General features: G+C 48.9%; 1 protein-coding gene across 1 annotated transcript in view; it reads right to left on the bottom strand.

Annotated features, from left to right (window-relative positions):
• Nucleotides 1–18,748, bottom strand: part of LOC130344686 (V-set domain-containing T-cell activation inhibitor 1-like) — a 106,735-nt gene that overhangs the window by 17,259 nt on the left and 70,728 nt on the right. The window contains exons 4-5 of the mRNA XM_056554466.1: nucleotides 13,434–13,781; nucleotides 4,864–5,124 (exon numbers count right to left, since the gene is read on the bottom strand). Coding sequence (XP_056410441.1) covers nucleotides 4,864–5,124; nucleotides 13,434–13,781 — 609 coding nt within the window. The remainder of the gene's footprint in view (nucleotides 1–4,863; nucleotides 5,125–13,433; nucleotides 13,782–18,748) is intronic.

Genomic DNA, 18,748 nt, shown 5'->3' with positions numbered 1-18,748 from the left:
TGAAGGGGTGTTTTTCCCAGTCCTTTATCCTAGGTGATCTAGCAGAGATGTTCATCAGGTGCCTAATTAATGAGGCAGCAGAAGTGTGGGAAGTCTGTATATATGGAAAGGAAACAGAATAGTCTGGGCAGCAAGGTGGCTGTGGGGGGAGGCAGGGGTCCTTGCGAGGAGCACACAGCCGGGCGCTGTGAGTGACCCACAATAGTGAAGTGGACAGACAAGGAGTCTAAGTACACACAGCAAGAGGCTGCAAATGCTGTGTGTGAACAGTGAGTAAAGGTTGCAGGAAACTTGTGTTTGAAGCTGATGGAGACTTTCTGTGTTATATTTTTTTGTTTATCCTGCAACCTGTCTAATAAAGCTGGCAAGGGGCCGGACTTGTATAAATAACTGTTGTTTGCTGCTGAATGAATGAAGTAGAAACGCGTCCTGTGGCTGTTTCAAGGACGATCCCAGAGCTATCCCGAGTGAAATCCCTGCAATTACCAATAATAACAGTATATGAGCAGGAATATCATCACCATACATATTACCATCATACTGTTACTGACCAAATCCTGTATACTGAGACCAATATTACTAATAATACCAGTATACAAGGAGGAATCTTATCACCACACATATTACCATCATACTGTTACTGACCAAATCCTGTATACTGAGACAAATATTACCAATAATACCAGTATACAAGGAGGAATATTATCACCACACATATTACCATCATAATGTTACTGACTAAATCCTGTATACTGAGACAAATATTACCAATAATACCTGTATACAAGGAGGAATATTATCACCATACATATTATCACCATAGTGCTACTGACCAAATCCAGTATACTGAGACTCCATAATACTGAGACAAATAATACCATTATACAAGGAGGAATATTATCACTATACGTATTACCATCATACTGTTACTGAACAAATCCTGTATACTGAGATCAACATAACCCATAATACTAGTATACAAGGAGGATATATTACCACTATACATATTACCATCATACTGTTACTGACCAAATCCTGTATACTGAGACCAAAATTACCAATAATACCAGTATACAAGGAGGAATATTATCACCATACATATTACCATCATACTGTTACTGACCAAATCCTGTATACTGAGACCAATATTACCAATAATACCAGTATACAATGAAGAAATATTCTCCACATATAGTGACCATATAGTGGTAGAAAAACTCCAAGAGAGCAGCACTCCTAGGGTCAATGCAATGATGATAGGGTGCGTTCAGTTGCTACAGATCCCGGTTACGAATCCCTCCAGGTAGAATACGAAAGGCAACCGCACTCCCATCTAATGCAGAAAATAAGGTCTTTATTCACACAAGCGTGAAGGTGGCAACGTTTCGGATAGCTCACCTAGCCATTATCAAGCTTGATAATGGCTAGGTGAGCTAGCCGAAACGTCGCCACCTTCACGCTTGTGTGAATAAAGACCTTATTTTCTGCATTATATGGGAGTGCGATTGCCTTTCATTTTCGACCATATAGTGGTAGATATGCAGTGATTACATACAGGTACATCAGGGGACTTTCCTTTTCTTCTCCATCTGGTCCAGACCGCCATGACGATTTCTCCCAGCACACTAACCTTTGTCATTCCCCTGCAGCACCACACTTCCAGTTTGGTGGTCCTTTTCTGAATGAGTGGCTGAGGGGGGCCCCCAATAGGGTCGCTTATTGGGGGCGCTGTGTTTTTTCTCTGATTATAAAAAAAGAAGGCTGCACTGTGTTCACTGGTTCAGACCACCAAGGATAATGTCATCCACTTATTAATGTGGTGTCCCAGCACCAGTAGCTTTCCTGTGGTTTTGGACTGTCTCGGGCAGCTGGGCAGCACAAGGTGTTGGGCCCACCAAAGTTCTGTTGTTGGATTAATTATGTATGTACTATGATATCAGAATAATGTATTTTCTTGAATTAATTTCATTATTGTTATATGTATATATGTTTTCCATGTTATTGTGCCTTTAAGAGTGTAACCCATGAGACCTTGCAGTGAACCCCATGTGACCCTGCCTGCCAATGAGAGCCCCTAAAGTCTCCCCTGTATATTGTAGTGGGGGGGGGGGGGGGAGGAGTTTTTCAGTTCACCCTAGTGTGGCTCCTAAGCAGCAGGTTAGCTCAGGTGTGCTGTGTGTCGTGTGCTCTGAGGAGAGACCTTCTACAAATCTAATTTCTTAACTCGTCATCCTTCAAGGATTACTCAAAAGGAGGGAATTCATGCCTCAGGGGAACAGTCTTCAGTACCTTGACAGGACCCTAGCTACCAGGACTCAATCTTTTGTCTCACAAGTCAGTATTATCTGTTTGGTGTATACACCACAAGTCTCTGCAAGGCAACAGGGCTTCCAAGGGGTTATGCTGCACTCTTACTTCAAAAGCAGCTGTCCGTGTAATACCATCTGCACCAGCTCAGTAAAGACAGTTATCTGTAACCTGACGTTGGTTTGTTCATTTTCTCGTGAAAAAAACAACTCCTTCCTTTTTATATATGGATAATTTTCCAACATAACATGATACAGGAATGCAGAAAAAATGATAATATTTTTATATGTACGAATTGTACTTTTGTGTTCATTTATTCTTTGTTTAATCGGTCTCATTGTCGGTCCGACATACCCCATCCCACAGGGGCACTTTAAAGAATAAATGAATACAAAAGTATAATTCGTACATATAAAAAAAGAGACAGACGATAAGAACCAGAAACAAAGATATAAGACGAGTGTAGCAAGGCACGTTGTCGAGAAAGGACGTAATATTAACGAATTAAGGTGGCAAATATTGGAGAGTATTGAAGGTGACAACAAAGATGATGATCAAGATGAGATTACTTAGGAGTGAGGTACGATGGATTCAAAAGCTGTGCAGGTTACAGCCCCACGGGATCAATGGATGTTGGCATTTTTATGGTTTTTTGTAGGTTATCTTTCTAGAATAATATTTATCGGCGTATAACACGCTCTTTTTAGGCTAAAATTTTTTGTCTAAAGTCTACCTGCGTGTTATACGCCGATAAGCCGCTGCAGTTCAATGATTTAAAGCGGGCGCTTTAAATCAATGAACTGCAGCGGCTTTGCAGGTGCAGAGACAGCCAGCGCTGCCCGCTTCTCTCCCCCTGCCTGCCCTGGGGTCTAGAGCGCTGCTGCCGGCCCTTCTCTCCCCCTGCTATCGGCGCCGCTGCCCGTTCTCTCCCCCTGACTATCGGTGCCGGTGCCCCATTGGCGGGGTCGGGTCCGCGCTGCTTCAGGCCTCCGGTGTGCGTCCCCTGCGTCGTTGCAATGCGCTGCACCGCGCGGCGCAATGGCAACGTCATTGCGCCGCGCCGTGCAACGCATTGCAACGACGCAGGGGACGCACACCGGAGACCTGAAGCAGCGCTGACCCGACCCCAGCAACAGGTAATTATGCAACCGGGGATGGGGGGAGGCAAAGGGGCAGCGTCGCTGGCAATGGGTGCCGCTGCCCCTTCTCTCCCCCTGGCTATCGGCACCGCTGCCCCATTGCCGGAACCGCTTCTCTCCCCCTGACTATTGGTGCCGGCGCCCCATTGCTGGGGTCGGGTCCGCGCTGCTTCAGGCCTCCGGTGTGCGTCCCCTGCGTCGTTGCAATGCGTTGCACGGCGCGGCGCAATGACGTTGTCATTGCGCCGCGCCGTGCAGCGCATTGCAACGACGCAGGGGACGCACACCGGAGGCCTGAAGCAGCGCGGACCTGACCCCGGCAACAGGTAATTATGCAACCGGGGATGGGGGAAGGCAACGGGGCAGCGGCGCTGGCAATGGGTGCCGCTGCCCCTTCTCTCCCCCTGGCTATCGGCACCGCTGCCCCATTGCCGGCACAGCTTCTCTCCCTCTGGCTATCGGCGCCAGCAATGGGGCGCCGGCACCGATAGTCAGGGGGAGAGAACGGGCAGCGGCGCCAATAGCCAGCGGGAGAGAAGCGGCGGCAGCAGGGCTCTAGACCCCCAGGAAAGGCAGGGGGAGAGAAGCGGGCAGTGACGGCCTCTCTCCCGCTGCCTTTCCTGGGGGTATATCGGGGTATACACGCGCACACACGCACCCTCATTTTACCATGGATATTTGGGTAAAAACTATTTTTTTACCCAAATATCCTTAGTAAAATGAGGGTGCGTGTTATAGGCCGGCGCGTGGTATACACCGATAAATACGGTACATTGTTTTTAGTATTTTGTTATGTATAAAATATATAAGATATGTTGGTACATTTTTATAGAATTAAAGTCTCGCGAGAGTTTGATACTATGTATGTTGGTGATGGGAGACGTGCACTATGCTTGAGAAAGGAGGCGCAGCCTCTGAAACGTAGCGACCGTTCTCACCTGTCCTTCGTGTGAAGAGTGATGGCCGGAGGATTCTAGCAGTGAATACTGCGTATGAAGATATAAAGAAGTCGGCTATTGCTCCAAGACACATCGTGCGGACTTTGCTCTATCCACATTGGGTGATTATCATTTTTTCTGCACCCTAGGACACCAGTCCCTTCCCTAGATATACTGTTCAGGACTGTGTTAATTTTCTCCTCATGTCTGGCCCAGGAGAAGCTGTCTCCAACCTCGGACCATGTATAGGATAACTGTGCCCTGGCGTCACGAAGTGATCAGGTATTTCCACCAACATCCCCCCCATGCCACTACATTAACCCTTAATATTACACACTTATAATGTCTAAAGTCCCATTTTACACACCTATGATGTCATCCTCATTAGATATACATTACCTACCAAATGCATACTGCAGTGTGATATCATCATCCATATATTACAGACCTGTGATGTCATTATTATATATATTATACACCTGTGATTAAAGCTTTGCCTTGTTGATGGCCATGGTCATTCTCGATAACACATGTATAATATTTATTCTTTTCTGCATTCTTGAACTCAGAGTTAACCATGAATGTGCCGCTGGGCCCGGGCTCATAGGTGGTGTTAGAGAAGCTGGTGAGGTTATATCCTGAATCATTTCGCCATTGTACACTAGGTCTGGGGAACCAGCTGGGGGATGAACAGCGCAGGGTGTTCTGGGAGATCAGCGTCATCACTAGATCTGAAAAAACTGGAAACAAAACGTACATGTTATAAAGAGGCCAAACCTGGATGAACCATCCACCATGTGCCCAGAGAAGATAGACAAAAAATATAGGTTTATGCCATAATATTCCAGGAAATCTACTATTAAAGGGGTTGTCCAGGAATAAAAAAAACATTTCTTCCAAAAATAGCGCCACCCCTATCCTTAGGTTGTGTTTGGTATTACAACTTGTCTCCATTCACTTCAATGGAACTGAGCTTGAATACTACACACAACCTGAGGACAGGGGTGGCGCTGTATTTGGAAGAAATTAACTCTGGTTTTCTATTATCCAACAACCCCTTAAACTGGATCATGTCACTTAACGCACGGCGAAGTCTTCTAATTTTAAGTAAATAAAAGTTGATCCCTGCAAAAATTAGACATTCTAAAACGTTCTAATAAACATTGTGTTTGAAATCATGGCAGTCTCTTCCAGACATCTCTATCATCCCTCTAAACCCCTCTGTCTCCTAAAGGCATCTCTATCCTCCTCCACCAGACTCTTCTGTCTCCTAAGACATCTCTAGCCTCCCTTAAAACACTTCTGTCTCCCTCCTCCAGACCCCCTGTCTCCTACAGAACCGTTGACACTCTTTTGCCTTTGTCCCTTCCCTTCAGACTCCTCTGACCTCTACAACCTCCTCTGTACCCTTCTCCAGACTCCTCTGTCCTCCTCCATACTCTCTTGTTCCCTCCTTTAGACTCCACTGTCCTCCTCCTCCATACTCTCTTGTTCCCTCCTTTAGACTCCTCTGTCCTCCTCCTCCATACTCCCTTGTTCCCTCCTTTAGACTCCTCTGTCCTCCTCCTCCATACTCCCTAGTCCTCTCCTTTAGACTCCTCTGTCCTCCTCCTCCATACTCTCTTGTCCTCTCCTTTAGACTCCACTGTCCTCCTCCTCCATACTCCCTTGTTCGCTCCTTTAGACTCCTCTGTCCTCCTCCTCCATACTCCCTTGTTCTCTCCTTTAGACTCCTCTGTCCTCCTCCTCCATACTCCCTTGTTCTCTCATTTAGACTCCTCTGTCCTCCTCCTCCATACTCCCTTGTTCTCTCCTTTAGACTCCTCTGTCCTCCTCCATACTCCCTTGTTCCCTCCTTTAGACTCCTCTGTCCTCCTCCTCCATACTCTCTTGTCCTCTCCTTTAGACTCCACTGTCCTCCTCCTCCATACTCCCTTGTTCCCTCCTTTAGACTCCTCTGTCCTCCTCCTCCATACTCCCTTGTTCTCTCCTTTAGACTCCTCTGTCCTCCTCCATACTCCCTTGTTCCCTCCTTTAAACTCTTCTGTCCTCCTCCTCCAAACTCCCTTGTTCCCTCCTTTAAACTCCTCTGTCCTCCTCCTCTATACTCCCTTGTTCCCTCCTTTAGACTCCTCTGGTCTCCTCCTCCATACTCCCTCGTTCCCTACTTTAGACTCCTCTGTCCTCCTCCTCCATACTCTCTTGTTTCCTCCTTTAGACTTCTCTGTCCTCCTCCTCCAGACTCCTTTGTGACCAATTCCCCTGTTTCCTCCCAGACTCCTCTGTCTTCCTCTATACTCCTCTGTTTCCTCCTCCAAACTGCTCTATCCTCCTCCTCCTTAAAACTTCTCTGTCCCCCTCCTTCCCCTGACTCCTCTGCCCTCTTCCTCAAGACTCCTCTGCCCTTCTCCAGACTCCTCTGTCCTCCTCTTCCAAACTCCTCTGTCCTCCTCCTCCAGACTCCTCTGTTCCTCTCCAGACTCCTCTGTCCCTCTCCAGACCCTCTGTCCCCTCCTCCAGATTCCTCTTTCCCCTCCTCCACCAGACTCCTCTGTCCCGTTCTCCAGAATTCTCTGTTCCCTCATATGTCCTCCTTCTCCAGACTCCTCTTCTCCTCCTCCAGACTTCTCTGTCCTCCTCCATACTTCCTCGTTCCCTCCTTTAGACTCCTCTGTCCTCCTCCTCTACACTCTCTTGTTCTCTCCTTTAGACTCCTCTGTCCTCCTCCTCCATACTCCCTTGTTCTCTCCTTTAGACTCCTCTGTCCTCCTCCTCCATACTCCCTTGTTCTCTCCTTTAGACTCCTCTGTCCTCCTCCTCCATACTCCGTTGTTCTCGCCTTTAGACTCCTCTGTCCTTCTTCTCCATACTCCCTTGTTCCCTCCTTTAGACTCCTCTGTCCTCCTCCTCCATACTCCCTTGTGCTCTCCTTTAGACTCCTCTGTCCTCCTCCTCCTCCATACTCCCTTGTTCTCTCCTTTATACTCCTCTGTCCTCCTCCTCCATACTCCCTTGTTCTCTCCTTTAGACTCCTCTGTCCTCCTCCTCCATACTCCCTTGTTCCCTCCTTTAGACTCCTCTGTCCTCCTCCTACATACTCCCTTGTTCCCTTCTTTAGACTCCTCTGTCCTCCTCCTCCAAACTCCCTCGTTCTCTCCTTTAGACTCCTCTGTCCTCCTCCTACATACTCCCTCGTTCCCTCCTTTAGACTCCTCTGTCCTCCTCCTCCAAACTCCCTCGTTCCCTCCTTTAGACTCCTCTGTCCTCTTCCTCCATACTCCCTTGTCCCTCCTTTAGACTTCTCTGTCCTCCTCCTCCAGACTCCCTTGTTCCCTCCTTTAGACTCCTCTGTCCTCCTCCTCCATACTCCCTTGTTCGCTCCTTTAGACTCCTCTGTCCTCCTCCTCCATACTCCCTTGTTCTCTCCTTTAGACTCCTCTGTCCTCCTCCTCCATACTCCCTTGTTCTCTCATTTAGACTCCTCTGTCCTCCTCCTCCATACTCCCTTGTTCTCTCCTTTAGACTCCTCTGTCCTCCTCCATACTCCCTTGTTCCCTCCTTTAGACTCCTCTGTCCTCCTCCTCCATACTCCCTTGTTCTCTCCTTTAGACTCCTCTGTCCTCCTCCATACTCCCTTGTTCCCTCCTTTAAACTCTTCTGTCCTCCTCCTCCAAACTCCCTTGTTCCCTCCTTTAAACTCCTCTGTCCTCCTCCTCTATACTCCCTTGTTCCCTCCTTTAGACTCCTCTGGTCTCCTCCTCCATACTCCCTCGTTCCCTACTTTAGACTCCTCTGTCCTCCTCCTCCATACTCTCTTGTTTCCTCCTTTAGACTTCTCTGTCCTCCTCCTCCAGACTCCTTTGTGACCAATTCCCCTGTTTCCTCCCAGACTCCTCTGTCTTCCTCTATACTCCTCTGTTTCCTCCTCCAGACTGCTCTATCCTCCTCCTCCTTAAAACTTCTCTGTCCCCCTCCTTCCCCTGACTCCTCTGCCCTGTTCCTCAAGACTCCTCTGCCCTTCTCCAGACTCCTCTGTCCTCCTCTTCCAAACTCCTCTGTCCTCCTCCTCCAGACTCCTCTGTTCCTCTCCAGACTCCTCTGTCCCTCTCCAGACCCTCTGTCCCCTCCTCCAGATTCCTCTTTCCCCTCCTCCACCAGACTCCTCTGTCCCGTTCTCCAGAATTCTCTGTTCCCTCATATGTCCTCCTTCTCCAGACTCCTCTTCTCCTCCTCCAGACTTCTCTGTCCTCCTCCATACTTCCTCGTTCCCTCCTTTAGACTCCTCTGTCCTCCTCCTCTACACTCTCTTGTTCTCTCCTTTAGACTCCTCTGTCCTCCTCCTCCATACTCCCTTGTTCTCTCCTTTAGACTCCTCTGTTCTCCTCCTCCATACTCCCTTGTTCTCTCCTTTAGACTCCTCTGTCCTCCTCCTCCATACTCCGTTGTTCTCGCCTTTAGACTCCTCTGTCCTTCTTCTCCATACTCCCTTGTTCCCTCCTTTAGACTCCTCTGTCCTCCTCCTCCATACTCCCTTGTGCTCTCCTTTAGACTCCTCTGTCCTCCTCCTCCATACTCCCTTGTTCTCTCCTTTATACTCCTCTGTCCTCCTCCTCCATACTCCCTTGTTCTCTCCTTTAGACTCCTCTGTCCTCCTCCTCCATACTCCCTTGTTCCCTCCTTTAGACTCCTCTGTCCTCCTCCTACATACTCCCTTGTTCCCTTCTTTAGACTCCTCTGTCCTCCTCCTCCAAACTCCCTCGTTCTCTCCTTTAGACTCCTCTGTCCTCCTCCTACATACTCCCTCGTTCCCTCCTTTAGACTCCTCTGTCCTCCTCCTCCAAACTCCCTCGTTCCCTCCTTTAGACTCCTCTGTCCTCTTCCTCCATACTCCCTTGTCCCTCCTTTAGACTTCTCTGTCCTCCTCCTCCAGACTCCTTTGTGACCAATTCCCCTGTTTCCTCCCAGACTCCTCTGTCTTCCTCTATACTCCTCTGTTTCCTCCTCCAGATTGCTCTATCCTCCTCCTCCTTAAAACTTCTCTGTTCCCCTCCTTCCCCTGACTCCTCTGTCCTCCTCCCCCAGACTCCTCTGCCCTCTTCCTCGAGACTCCTCTGCCCTCCTCCAGACTCCTCTGTCCCCTCCTCCAGATTCCTCTGTCCTCCTTCTCCAGACTCCTCTGTCCTCCTCCTCCAGACTCCTCTGTGCCTCTCCAGACTCCTCTGTGCCTCTCCAGACCCTCTGTCCCCTCCTCCAGATTCCTCTTTCCCCTCCTCCACCAGACTCTTTTGTCCCGTTCTCCAGAATTCTCTGTTCCCTCATATGTCCTCCTACTCCAGACTCCTCTTCTCCTCCTCCAGACTCCTCTGTCCTCCTCCTCCATACTTCCTCGTTCCCTCCTTTAGACTCCTCTGTCCTACTCCTCCATACTCCCTTGTTCCCTCCTTTTGACTCCTCTGTCCTCCTCCATACTCCCTTGTTCCCTCCTTTAGACTCCTATGTCCACCTCCTCCATACTCTCATTTCCTCCTTTAGACTTCTCTGTCCTCCTCCTCCATACTCCCTTGTTCCCTCCTTTAGACTCCTATGTCCTCCTCCTCCATACTCCCTTGTTCCCTCCTTTAGACTCCTCTGTCCTCCTCCTCCAGACTCCTTTGTGACCAATTCACCTGTTTCCTCCCAGACTCCTCGGTCTTCCTCCAGACTTCTCAGCCCTCCTCCATCAGACTCCTCTGTCTTCCTCTATACTCCTCTGTTTCCTCCTCCAGACTGCTCTATCCTCATCCAGACTTCTCTGTCCCCCTCCTTCCCATGATTCCTCTGTCCTCCTCCCCCAGACTCCTCTGCCCTCTTCCTCAAGACTCCTCTGCCCTCCTCCAGACTCCTCTGTCCTCCTCCTCCATACTCCCTTGTTCCCTCCTTTAGACTCCTCTGTCCTCCTCCTACATACTCCCTTGTTCCCTTCTTTAGACTCCTCTGTCCTCCTCCTCCAAACTCCCTCGTTCTCTCCTTTAGACTCCTCTGTCCTCCTCCTACATACTCCCTCGTTCCCTCCTTTAGACTCCTCTGTCCTCCTCCTCCAAACTCCCTCGTTCCCTCCTTTAGACTCCTCTGTCCTCTTCCTCCATACTCCCTTGTCCCTCCTTTAGACTCCTCTGTCCTCCTCCTCCAGACTCCTTTGTGACCAATTCCCCTGTTTCCTCCCAGACTCCTCTGTCTTCCTCTATACTCCTCTGTTTCCTCCTCCAGATTGCTCTATCCTCCTCCTCCTTAAAACTTCTCTGTTCCCCTCCTTCCCCTGACTCCTCTGTCCTCCTCCCCCAGACTCCTCTGCCCTCTTCCTCGAGACTCCTCTGCCCTCCTCCAGACTCCTCTGTCCCCTCCTCCAGATTCCTCTGTCCTCCTTCTCCAGACTCCTCTGTCCTCCTCCTCCAGACTCCTCTGTGCCTCTCCAGACTCCTCTGTGCCTCTCCAGACCCTCTGTCCCCTCCTCCAGATTCCTCTTTCCCCTCCTCCACCAGACTCTTTTGTCCCGTTCTCCAGAATTCTCTGTTCCCTCATATGTCCTCCTACTCCAGACTCCTCTTCTCCTCCTCCAGACTCCTCTGTCCTCCTCCTCCATACTTCCTCGTTCCCTCCTTTAGACTCCTCTGTCCTACTCCTCCATACTCCCTTGTTCCCTCCTTTTGACTCCTCTGTCCTCCTCCATACTCCCTTGTTCCCTCCTTTAGACTCCTATGTCCTCCTCCTCCATACTCCCTTGTTCCCTCCTTTAGACTCCTCTGTCCTCCTCCTCCATACTCCCTTGTTTCCTCCTTTAGACTTCTCTGTCCTCCTCCTCCAGACTCCTTTGTGACCAATTCACCTGTTTCCTCCCAGACTCCTCGGTCTTCCTCCAGACTTCTCAGCCCTCCTCCATCAGACTCCTCTGTCTTCCTCTATACTCCTCTGTTTCCTCCTCCAGACTGCTCTATCCTCCTCCAGACTTCTCTGTCCCCCTCCTTCCCCTGATTCCTCTGTCCTCCTCCCCCAGACTCCTCTGCCCTCTTCCTCAAGACTCCTCTGCCCTCCTCCAGACCCCTCTGTCCCCTCCTCCAAATTCCTCTTTCCTCTTCTCCTCCAGACTCTTCTGTCCTCCTCCTCCAGACTCCTCTGTCCTCCTTCTCCAGACTCCTCTGTCCTCCTCTTCCAATCTCCTCTGTCCTCCTCCTCCAGACTCCTCTGTCCCTCTCCAGACTCCACTGTCCCTCTCCAGACCCCCTGTCCCCTCCTCCAGATTCCTCTTTCCCCTCCTCCACCAGACTCCTCTGTCCCATTCTCCAGAATTCTCTGTTCCCTCCATCAGACTCATATGTCCTCCTACTCCAGACTCCTCTTCTCCTCCTCCAGACTCCTCTGTCTTCCTCCATACTTCCTCGTTCGCTCCTTTATACTCCTCTGTCCTCCTTCTCCATACTCCCTTGTTCCCTCCTTTTGAATACTCTGTCCTCCTCCTCCATACTCCCTTGTTCCCTACTTTAGACTCCTCTGCCCTCCTCCTCCATACTCTCTTGTTCCCTCCTTTTGAATCCTCTGTCCTCCTCCTCCATACTCCCTTGTTCTCTACTTTAGACTCCTCTGCCCTCCTCCTCCATACTCTCTTGTTTCCTCCTTTAGACTCCTCTGTCCTCCTCCTCCATACTCCCTTGTTCTCTCCTTTAGACTCCTCTGTCCTCCTCCTCCATACTCCCTTGTTCCCTCCTTTAGACTCCTCTGTCCTCCTCCATACTCTCTTGTTCCCTCCTTTAGACTCCTCTGTCCTCCTCCTCCATACTCCCTTGTTCCCTCCTTTAGACTCCTCTGTCCTCCTCCATACTCTCTTGTTTCCTCCTTTAGACTCCTCTGTCCTCCTCCTCCATACTCCCTTGTTCCCTCCTTTAGACTCCTCTTTCCTCCTCCATACTCTCTTGTTTCCTCCTTTAGACTCCTCTGTCCTCCTCCTCCATACTCCCTTGTTCTCTCCTTTAGACTCCTCTGTCCTCCTCCTCCATACTCCCTTGTTCCCTCCTGTAGACTCCTCTGTCCTCCTCCATACTCTCTTGTTTCCTCCTTTAGACTCCTCTGTCCTCCTCCTCCATACTCCCTTGTTCCCTCCTTTAGACTCCTCTGTCCTCCTCCATACTCCATTGTTCCCTCCTTTAGACTCCACTGTCCTCCTCCTCCATACTCTCTTGTTCTCTCCTTTAGACTCCTCTGTCCTCCTCCTCCAGACTCCTTTGTGACCAATTCCCCTGTTTCCTCCCAGACTCTTCGGTCTTCCTCAAGACTTCTCAGCCCTCCTCCATCAGACTCCTCTGTCTTCCTCTATACTCCTCTGTTTCCTCCTTCAGTCTTCTCTGTCCCCCTCCTTCCCCTGATCCCTATGTCCTCCTCCCCCAGACTCCTCTGCCCTCTTCCTCAAGACTCCTCTGCCCTCCTCCAGACCCCTCTGTCCCCTCCTCCAGATTTCTCTTTCCTCTTCTCCTCCAGACTCCTCTGTCCTCCTCCTCCTCCAGACTCCTCTGTCCCTCTCCAGACTCCTCTGTCCCCTCCTCCAAATTCCTCTTTACCCTCCTCCAGATTACTCTTTCCCCTCCTCCACCAGACTCCTCTGTCCCCTCCTCCAGATTCCTCTTTCCCCTCCTCCAGATTCCTCTTTCCCCTTCTCCAGATTCCTCTTTCCCCCTCCTCCAGATTCCTCTTTCCCGTTCTCCAGAATTCTGTCCTCCTACTCAAGACTCCTCTTCTCCTCCTCCAGACTCCTCTGTCTCCTCTGAACTCCTCTGTCCCCTCTGAACTCCTCTGTCCCCTCCAGACTCTTTCTGTCCTCCTCCAGTCCTCCATCACACCTTGCAGACTGTGGTTTGAGAATCTCTTCTATGATGTGTAGATTTAGTGTCATCACCTTTATATGAGTTATGCCCCAACATATAATTCTAATACTCTGTCTGATGATGTCACAAGTGTTCTAGACCTCACATATATATTACCGTGTGTAGACCAGGTGCAGACCCTTCTCCTCCATATAACTCACCCCCCACATTGAGTCTCAGACCTCTTGCTTTCTTTCCTTTGGAATTGGTTACTGTACACATATATTCTCCAGCGTCCTTCATCTGCAGATTATCTATAGTCAGGGAAGCGTCTCCTGCAGGCAGAAGTTCAAGGAAGAGTGATGTCCGGTTGGTAAAGTTTGGGTTCTGGTTGTCCAATAAGATGTTTCCATTCTCATATCTGTACACGACTCCAGCGTCTCCCACCTTCTCCCATAGGACATTACTGGATTGTGTCCCATCAGAGGTGAAGGCGCAATGGAGGATCACGCTCTCACCCACCTTTCCATTAGCATCACGGGTTCTCACCTCAAAAATGGGAGCGTAACCTAGAAGAATGGAGGGAACGTAAATTATACGAAACAGTTTCTGCTTTATTACTAAACACTATTAATTATCCTGTACTGATCCTGAGTTATATCCTGTATTATACTCCAGAGCTGTACTCACTATTCTGCTGGTGAGGTCACTGTGTACATACATTACATTACTTATCCTGTACTGATCCTGAGTTATATCCTGTAGATCTTTTATTAGAAAAATATAAATCATAACAAAAACACAAAACCAGCACAACTTGGCCATAACTGAAAACAGCAACATGAAATAACATAAACCAAAACTTTACATTTAAAATAAAAACATAAATCCTGCCTAACCGGCCAGCCCAGTTTTCCTAACAAAAAGAAACACACCTTACATAACCTAATATCTAACAACACACTCACATGCATACTCAACTTACATAACCAAAAAAGAAACATAAAAATAGCACTATTTAGCTGTAACTCAAAAACACCCAGACTTGGGAAAAACACACACTACAAAACACACAGAAAACACAACAAGCACTCCCACTACACACCACACCCCTTTTTTTTTTTTTTTTTTTTTTTTTATAATAACACTAATAATAATAATAATAATAATACTATGCCACACACATGCATCACAGATCCATAACTTTACAAAAGCATAAAGATAAATTAATCTACAACTCAAACACCCAAACTTGGGAAAAATCACATATTACAAACCGAAAACACTCCCACTGCACACCAAATGTTATATATATATATATACACACACACACTTTTTTTTTTTCCCCTTCCACACACACATATATACATTAGTTTTCTACGTTATCCCACAAGACCTAAACCACAACTGGATACAAAAATTACTACAAAAATAACATCTGGTTCGACTGCCATATCTATCTCTACTATAAACACAATATAAACAATATATAATTCACAAATCAAGATTAAAAAAAAAAAAAAAAAAAAAAAAAAAAAAAATTTTATATATTTTTATAATAATTACATGTAATGTACACAATTTATACATATAAACTATATACACTATATACACACCTATTATTATACAGGAAACACACCTAAATATACAATAAAACATCCTACTCTAAACTATCCCTTCACCCACACCACCCGCCCTTCTGTACATGGGTCAGAGTCCACAGTTCTCAATGTCCAGCCACGACTGACCGATGCCAGGTCCTCCAAAAGAAAACCACCACCCACCAAATACACCCACCCAACCTAGAACTCCTCCCAACCAACTTAACCATAACCAACTTTATAACATACATAAACAATATAACCCACACTAGGCCCAAGTTCGGTGCCTGTAAGCCCTTCATAACCTAAACATCGGAAAACAAAACAAAAAGCTATGGTACACATGCATTAGCCCACCACCAGGAAGAAGGATGGCAATCCTGATACATACAAAAATTTACATACTTTCCCTAACACCTTCCTACCTCTCACCCTACCATTATCCCTAAAATAGAAACTGACCCTACTATCACCCTAACCCTGTCCCCTTACATCACTGTCCCTAACCAAAACAAGGGTACTCTACCCAGAAGGTCTAGTACCTAGGGCACATCAAAAGAAAACCCTCTCCATAGGAGAGAAGCCCTACTGTTACCAAGACTGCCATACTCCAAAGACCTGATCTTCCCGAGGTCACCGGTGATATTCCTACAGACCTCCACCTCGGAGAGGACTTTACGCTGCGTAGACACTAAACACCGTGCGTTCCACGTGTGGTACCTAATCACTAAGCTAACTAAGAATAAAGTGCCCCGGTCTCGACCACCCAGGTTCCTGAATGCCCCATAAGCCCACTCCGGGTAGGTAAGGCCGGCAAGTTGAATACAGCCAATGGAAGCGCCCACCCTGTTGTAAACCCCTATATTAAAGGGACAATGAAGGAGGAAATGGTCCATGCTTTCCAGCGTGTCCACACACTCTTCTCGGGGACAGTCCCGGTCATCAGATCTCCTACACTTCAAATTGTCCCTCACATATAGCTTCCCCTGAAAGCAGCGCCAGGCCAAGTCCCAAAACTTCTGGGGGATCCTTTTCATGTTTAAAAGAAACAACCCCACCCTCAGATCCTGACCTGGGCAGTCCCTGAGCGCCAGAGGCTTCTGGAAGTGGGTCAACAGAACCCGTTTGTCAAGGAACTGCCTTGACTGGGTCCTGATCTCCCACACTCCCAGACCCCACCGACGTATCGCCTTCAGAGTCGGGGTAGCATAAGCCGGAAGATATCCATGGGGCGTACGGAGGTCCTTCACTTGCCCTCCTGTCTCCCATTCCTGGAAGAAAGGCCGAAACCATTCCCTGCAGGAGAGTACCCACGGAAAAGCCCTCTCTGACCAGAGGTTTGAGATGTTGGCTTTCAAGAAGGTGTTTGTTAAGAACACCACAGGGTTTACCATAGATAAACCCCCTAGTCTCCTCGTGCGGTACGTAACCTCCCTCTTGACTAGGTTCATCCTGTTCCCCCATAACAGTTGGAAAAACAGGCTGTAGACCCTAGTGTAGTAAGCCTCTGGCAAGATACATACGCTGCCCAGGTAGATAAACAAGGGGAGCAGGTACGATTTGATCAGGTGTACCCTTTCCCTGAGGATCATAGACCAACCCTTCCACTGGTTCACCTTCTGAGTGGCATCCTGGAGCTTACCATCCCAGTTTTTGGTGGGATAATCATCCTGGCCGAATGTGATGCCCAAAACTTTTGCTGATTCTTGGGGCCCCGGAAGGGTGTCCGGGAGATCAAATGTGGGATCCCCCCCTCCCAGCCAGAGACTTTCACACTTATCCCGGTTGATCTTAGACCCGGAAGCCTCCGAGTAGCGGTCCACCTCTGACATCACCACATCGACCTCCCCCCTCGAGGAGACGAAAATGGTGACATCATCAGCATACGCCACAACTCTCTGGGCGACATCCGGCTCCGCCAGACTCATCCCGACTCCCGCCAATGGTCCACAATCTACCCTCCGGACGAAGGGATCGATTGCGAACACGTATAACAGCGGGCTCAAAGGACAACCCTGACGGACTCCGGACCCAACCTCAAAAGAGCGGCCAGACCAACCGTTCACCAGCGGGAAACTCTCTGCCCCTGCATACAAGATCTTGAGCCAATTAACAAAAGTACTCGGTAAGCCATATCTTAGAAGGACGGACCAGAGGTAGTCATGGTTCACCCGATCAAATGCTTTTGCCTGATCCAAGGACAGTAAGTACCCCTTCCAGAGACCTGCACTGCTCCGCTCCACTGCCTCCCTGACACTGAGGACAGCACTTAACGTGCTTCGGCCTGGAACAGAGCAGTGCTGGGCCCCCGAAAGGAGTCGGGGTGCAAAATCCACCAACCGATTAAACAGTATCTTGGCCAGAAGCTTCCTGTCCGTATTGAGAAGAGCTATGGGCCTCCAATTCTCAATCCGGCTAGGATCTTTACCCTTTGAGAGAAGAATCAGGGCTGACCTCCTCATTGACCTAGGCAGAGTGCCCGAGGAGAGACACTCATTGAATACCACAGTCAAGAGGGGAGCTAAAGACTCCTTAAAGGTCTTGTACCACTCGGATGTTAAGCCATCCGGACCTGGCGACTTCTTGGGGGGCAAGCCCCTCAATCGCCAGTCTCACTTCCTCTTCCTTAATCTCTTCTGCCAAAACGCCAAGAGAGGGGTCTACCCCTGGCTCAGGAATGGTTTCAGCCAGGAAAGCCGACATCTTGTCCCGATCTAGATCCTTCCTCCCCAAGAGGTGCAAGTAGAAGGATCTGACGACCTCCAGGATCCCTGATCTGGACCGATTCAGAGATCCCGTACTATCAATCAGTCCTGAGATGATTTTACTACTCACTGACATCTTGCAGTTTCTGTAAGGGTCGGGCGAGCGGTACTTCCCAAAATCCCTCTCAAAAACCAAAGATGCGTGCCTATCATACTGACACCTCATCAACAAGGACTTCACTCTGGAGATATCCTCCCAGCTACCTCCAGTCGAGACGAGAAGCTCGAGTTTCCTCCTCAGACCCTGATACAAGCGATACCTGTTCAGGGACCTGAGGCTTGAGAGCTGGCGGAAGAACCCCGCAACCCGCTTCTTGAATATCTCCCACCACTCTGACTTACTACTACAAAGGTCCAGTAAAGGTACCTGACTCTGAAGAAAATCCTCAAAGGACTGTCTTATCTCCGCTTCCTCCAGGAGGGACGAATTCAGCTTCCAATAACCTTTACCCATCCGGGGGGTCTCTGAAACATTCAAGGAAAACAAAATCATACAGTGATCGGAGAACTCCACCTCAACCACGGACACTGCGGAAGAGACGGCTTCCTCCTTTAAATAAAACCTGTCTATCCTAGACCAGCAGCTACCTCGATGATAGGTGAAACCCACGTGGCCTGAGGGGCTCCGGATGTGGGCGTCCTCTAGGCGAGCTTCCCTAACTATATTATTGAGAGCTATGCTATCGTAAGCCAGCGGACCATTGGAACCTCTCCTATCTTGGGACCTTGTGACAGTATTGAAGTCCCCTCCAAAGATCACTTGCCGGCTAGTAAAAAGGAAGGGCTTGATCCTCATAAAGAGATCTTTGCGGCCCCACTTGGTTTGTGGGGCATAGATGTTAATGAGCCGGAGCTCCTGTCCCTTCATGAGGACATCTAAGATCAGGCACCTCCCCATTTCTAACTCAATAACCCGTCTGCATTCAACCGGAGCGGTAAAAAGGACCGCCACCCCACTATACGGCTCAGCCGCAAGAGACCAGTGGGAAAGCCCGCACCTCCACTCTCTCCTGGCTTTTACCAGGGAGGCAAGATCTGACAACCTGGTCTCCTGCAGATACAAAATATCGGCTTCAACACGGCCGAGAAAATCAAAGGCTGCGAATCTAGCCGTATCAGACTTTATACTGGCACAGTTAATAGATGCCAGCGTCAATGGGGTGAGTGCCG

Source organism: Hyla sarda, unplaced genomic scaffold, assembly GCF_029499605.1.
Source record: "Hyla sarda isolate aHylSar1 unplaced genomic scaffold, aHylSar1.hap1 scaffold_73, whole genome shotgun sequence".
In the NCBI taxonomy this organism is placed as follows: domain Eukaryota; kingdom Metazoa; phylum Chordata; class Amphibia; order Anura; family Hylidae; genus Hyla; species Hyla sarda.
Note: the sequence above shows the minus strand (reverse complement) of the source record. Positions and strands in the feature narration are given on the sequence as shown.